Raw genomic sequence first — 3,637 nt, 5'->3', positions numbered from 1 at the left:
TAGTTAATATTTTACTTAACTTGGTGACTATTTACCCTTGTTCTCTTTTTTTTTTAGGATCTTTATGCCAAAGCTACGCCCACGTTAGAAAAAGCTGTTGAGCAAGGTAGAGGTAAATTAGCTTAGTTTTCTTAACTAGCAGTTTGAAATGCAGGATTGTACTATATTTTCAGTTTAAGGGGAATTCTGTTAAGAATCATTGTGTGTATAATTTCTAATGGATTTAAGATGACATTATTTCCACTGTGTATCTGTTTGATTTTCCTTTGTGGGTTGCTTATGACACTACATTTCTATACAAATAAAATCTGAGACAAGTGTCTATGTTTCCCAATGTCACTAAAAATTAGTTATGCAGGAAAAGAAGAGGAAAAGCCTCACAATTTATTCCCAGCCAGCATATTTGCTTGACCTGCCTCCAGCAGTATTTGCTTGACCCAGCTTAGTAGCTGAAACCTCCTGTAATGTTTATTACTTGTTACAAGCATTAGGTCTTTTGTTTGTGATGTTTAGCCTTTTCATTTTTGTTTGCTTCTGGGGATCTCCTTAGAATTTTGAATTAATCCAAAATAATTTTTATTTGTTTTTATTTYTGTCAGCATCCTTTCATATTTGGGCTTACCATGACTGAGCATGGGTGCTATGTAGAGCTCATTTCAGATACCACACCTCTTCTTTTTAAACTTAGCAGTTTCAGTCTTTTGAACTCATTTGCATGGAAGGTTTTCCATTCCCCCACCTTAGAGTGCACTTTGTTTTCACTGTGTCTTTGTATTGTTCTGTGATTTGGTTTTGTACAGTATTTTAGTGAAACTAATTCTTGTTAACATGTAACTGTAAAATTCCATGTTGCAAAGGGTTTTATCACTAATTTGAAAAAGATGTGATTGAGATGCATAAGAGCAAAACAAAACAGATGGCCCAGGAGCAAAGGCAAAGCTCCTATGAAAATTGGTGAATACAATACAGTGTTCAGTTTCATTCATGTGTCACCAGAGAAGATCTCAAAGGCTTTGAATTTTTTGCCAGCATATCTAAAATGGGCATGATAGTTAAATGTGTTTTGATAACTCTTTGTGTTTTGTAACAATTGCCAGCGTATATTGATGATTCCTTATCACAAAAACACTTTCACATTASATTAAAGCACTTTGTTCTGGCTTCTTTTCAGAGGGCTATGAATTTCTCCAAAAGCCCCCTGCTGGATTTTATCCAAGACTTGGTGTGATAAGTTTTGCTGGAATTGTTGGATTGTTTCTTGCTAGAGGTAAGTGGAAACCMTTTGAACTGGCTATGTTATGATTTTGGATAAGTAATTTATTTGTGGGTTTTAGGATACTAATATTTAATTGTGACARTGAGATCTGACTTAACTGTACAAGCATGTTTCTACTGTGTTCCTCCAATTGAAAAGAAACTTCATGGAAAAGGGGTTTCATAACCAACAATTATTGTTTTATCAATGCTGTGCTTATTATTAGAAGCTAGTCTTCTGTATTTCCCAGTTGTAGCTTAGCGTAACAAAAATGGGAAAGGACTGGTTTGGTATTTTTTAGTCTAAAAATATTTTTAGTTATTGAAGTTCTTGATCACATATGGTACTGTAGAAAACAACAGATGAATTAATTATGGTAAAATAAAGATGTTCCTGAACTGTAATATGTGTCCAATTAGATGTATATTCAACTTATTGCATATCCAGGCACAGAACTGCTGTAGATGGTGATTTAGTGAATAGATTTGTGAACTCTGAGTGTGCTATAAATACCTGCACATTTTGCACTACAGAAAAGTGATACAGTAAATTTCATTACACTTGCTGAAGACACGTTCATGCTTTCATAGAAAGAAGCATTAGTTTAAGGAATGGTAAGTGTGAAAAAGTATTCAGCGCTTACGTTGAGATATTCTTAAAGCAATGAAATGTGGGWAACAGAACTTGAAAGCTGTAGAATTTAAACACCACTGAGGATATGGTTTGGACAAAGATAAACCTTTGTGGGGCCTGAAYGTGTTGAACTGGAAGTGTGGTCTTAGCTGCGTAGAAATTAGAAGTGCACCTCAAAATATTTAATTTTCCAGTGAAGCTGGTGAAAGTGGTACTTTATTTTTTATCCTAGTGTATTTTTTTTAAATGAAATCAAGGTAACTTGCCTGTTTGAAGTTACTTTTCTTCAAATTCCTGCTTCTCTAGTAGCATGATCGTAAATGAGATCAGCTTCCATCATTTATGACTGTAGCAAAATGAGGGGAGAAGGGAAAGCCTTGGAACTGAAATGGAAAGATTAACCTCATAATAAAAATGTTAAATTTGTAGATCTTTTAGGGTGGGAGCCATRATTGTAAAATGTTTTTGTCTGTAAAATGTTTACAGTATGACTCTTAGTTTCAGAAAGTATTCAAACTGTAGAACAAATTGCCTCTTAATTCTGGTACTACAGAAAGTTCTCTTTTTCATTCCTCCCCTGCTTTGTCTCTGAAAAAATTGCCCTCATGAAAGGTACAGATAAATCCTTCAGGTCTAATCATAACACTTGAATACACACAGCTGCTCACTAAGTGGAGGATATGGTATTCAAAGTTTAATCATGTGAATATTGTGCAGTCATCCAGCATGGTTAAAAATGCMTTTGGAGATAATTAGTTCTAAGCTCATGTTGCAGATGGAGTGGTGCACTTCACTCGTAAGAGCAGCAATGTGCTCATTGATGTAAAGAAATTATTTTAAAAGATTGGATGGCAAGGTACACTTGATTAGTTACTGCATAGAGGATGGGGTCAGGCAGACCTGTTTGGGGAGGATCCTTCTCTTGAGTCACAAGATTCAGAGACAACCTCCTTTCTTTAGGACTCCTACTCAGAGAAGCATAGGTGCTGCTGGGTCCAGTCCTAATTTCAGACTTGGTCAGGAGTTTATGTCCAAAGGCTTATATGGGTGCAATCAATCAAAGATATGATTTCAGTGAAGCTTACAAAGTTTAGCAAACTATTAGGATGTCCCTATTGATCAGAGTAATTATGTTTCTTAAGAAAGTGGTAGGATGGAAGCGAAAATACACTAAACTATTTAAGAAAATTGCATATAAATCAAATGTTAGGGCCATTCAGCTGTCTTGGTTAACATATACTCTTAACAATGGTTTGTGTTTTTTGGTTTTTTGTTGCAAAACAGGCTCAAAAATAAAGAAGTTAGTGTATCCTGCAACTTTCATGGGCATTGGCACCGCCATGTATTACCCTCAGCAAGCKGTTGATATTGCAAAGGTCAGTGATGATACTTTTCTTTGGAGATGTGTCTTTTACTTTGATTGTTGCCTCCTGGCTTCAAATTAACTGGTCATCCATTTTTAAAAGCCATGTTAGTGGCACTTAACAAAATTACAGTTATTTTGTCAAAGCACATGCAGTCTGAGCTGAAAGACAATSAGATATATTCCTGTCACTGACAGATTTTTTTTAACATCTGCAGTAGTATCTTCAGTTAAGGGAACATAATTTCCTTTCAGAATCTGTAACTTCATGTAACACAAAATTAACATAAATATGCTAAGTGAGTACAGTTTGTGTGTTTACTTAAAATACTAAAAAGCCTGAAATATCTTGTGAACAAATGAAAACAGTGTTTGAAAGAAAAAAA

The 3,637-nt window shown here is 34.9% G+C and overlaps 1 protein-coding gene across 3 annotated transcripts in view; it reads left to right on the top strand.

Annotated features, from left to right (window-relative positions):
- The window catches only part of APOO (apolipoprotein O), a 27,864-nt gene that overhangs the window by 9,058 nt on the left and 15,169 nt on the right, over positions 1 to 3,637 (top strand). For 2 of the 3 annotated variants that reach the window (XM_057375470.1, XM_057375471.1), the window contains exons 4-6: positions 58 to 112; positions 1,172 to 1,267; positions 3,173 to 3,264. In XM_057375470.1, coding sequence (XP_057231453.1) covers positions 58 to 112; positions 1,172 to 1,267; positions 3,173 to 3,264 — 243 coding nt within the window. The remainder of the gene's footprint in view (positions 1 to 57; positions 113 to 1,171; positions 1,268 to 3,172; positions 3,265 to 3,637) is intronic. The other variant, XM_057375472.1, reaches the window with a different exon arrangement.

The sequence above is a fragment of the Malurus melanocephalus genome, unplaced genomic scaffold (assembly GCF_030028575.1).
Source record: "Malurus melanocephalus ecotype Western Australia unplaced genomic scaffold, MMel_1.1 scaffold_250, whole genome shotgun sequence".
Classification (NCBI taxonomy): Eukaryota; Metazoa; Chordata; class Aves; order Passeriformes; family Maluridae; genus Malurus; species Malurus melanocephalus.
This window is presented reverse-complemented; position numbering and strand designations above follow the sequence as displayed.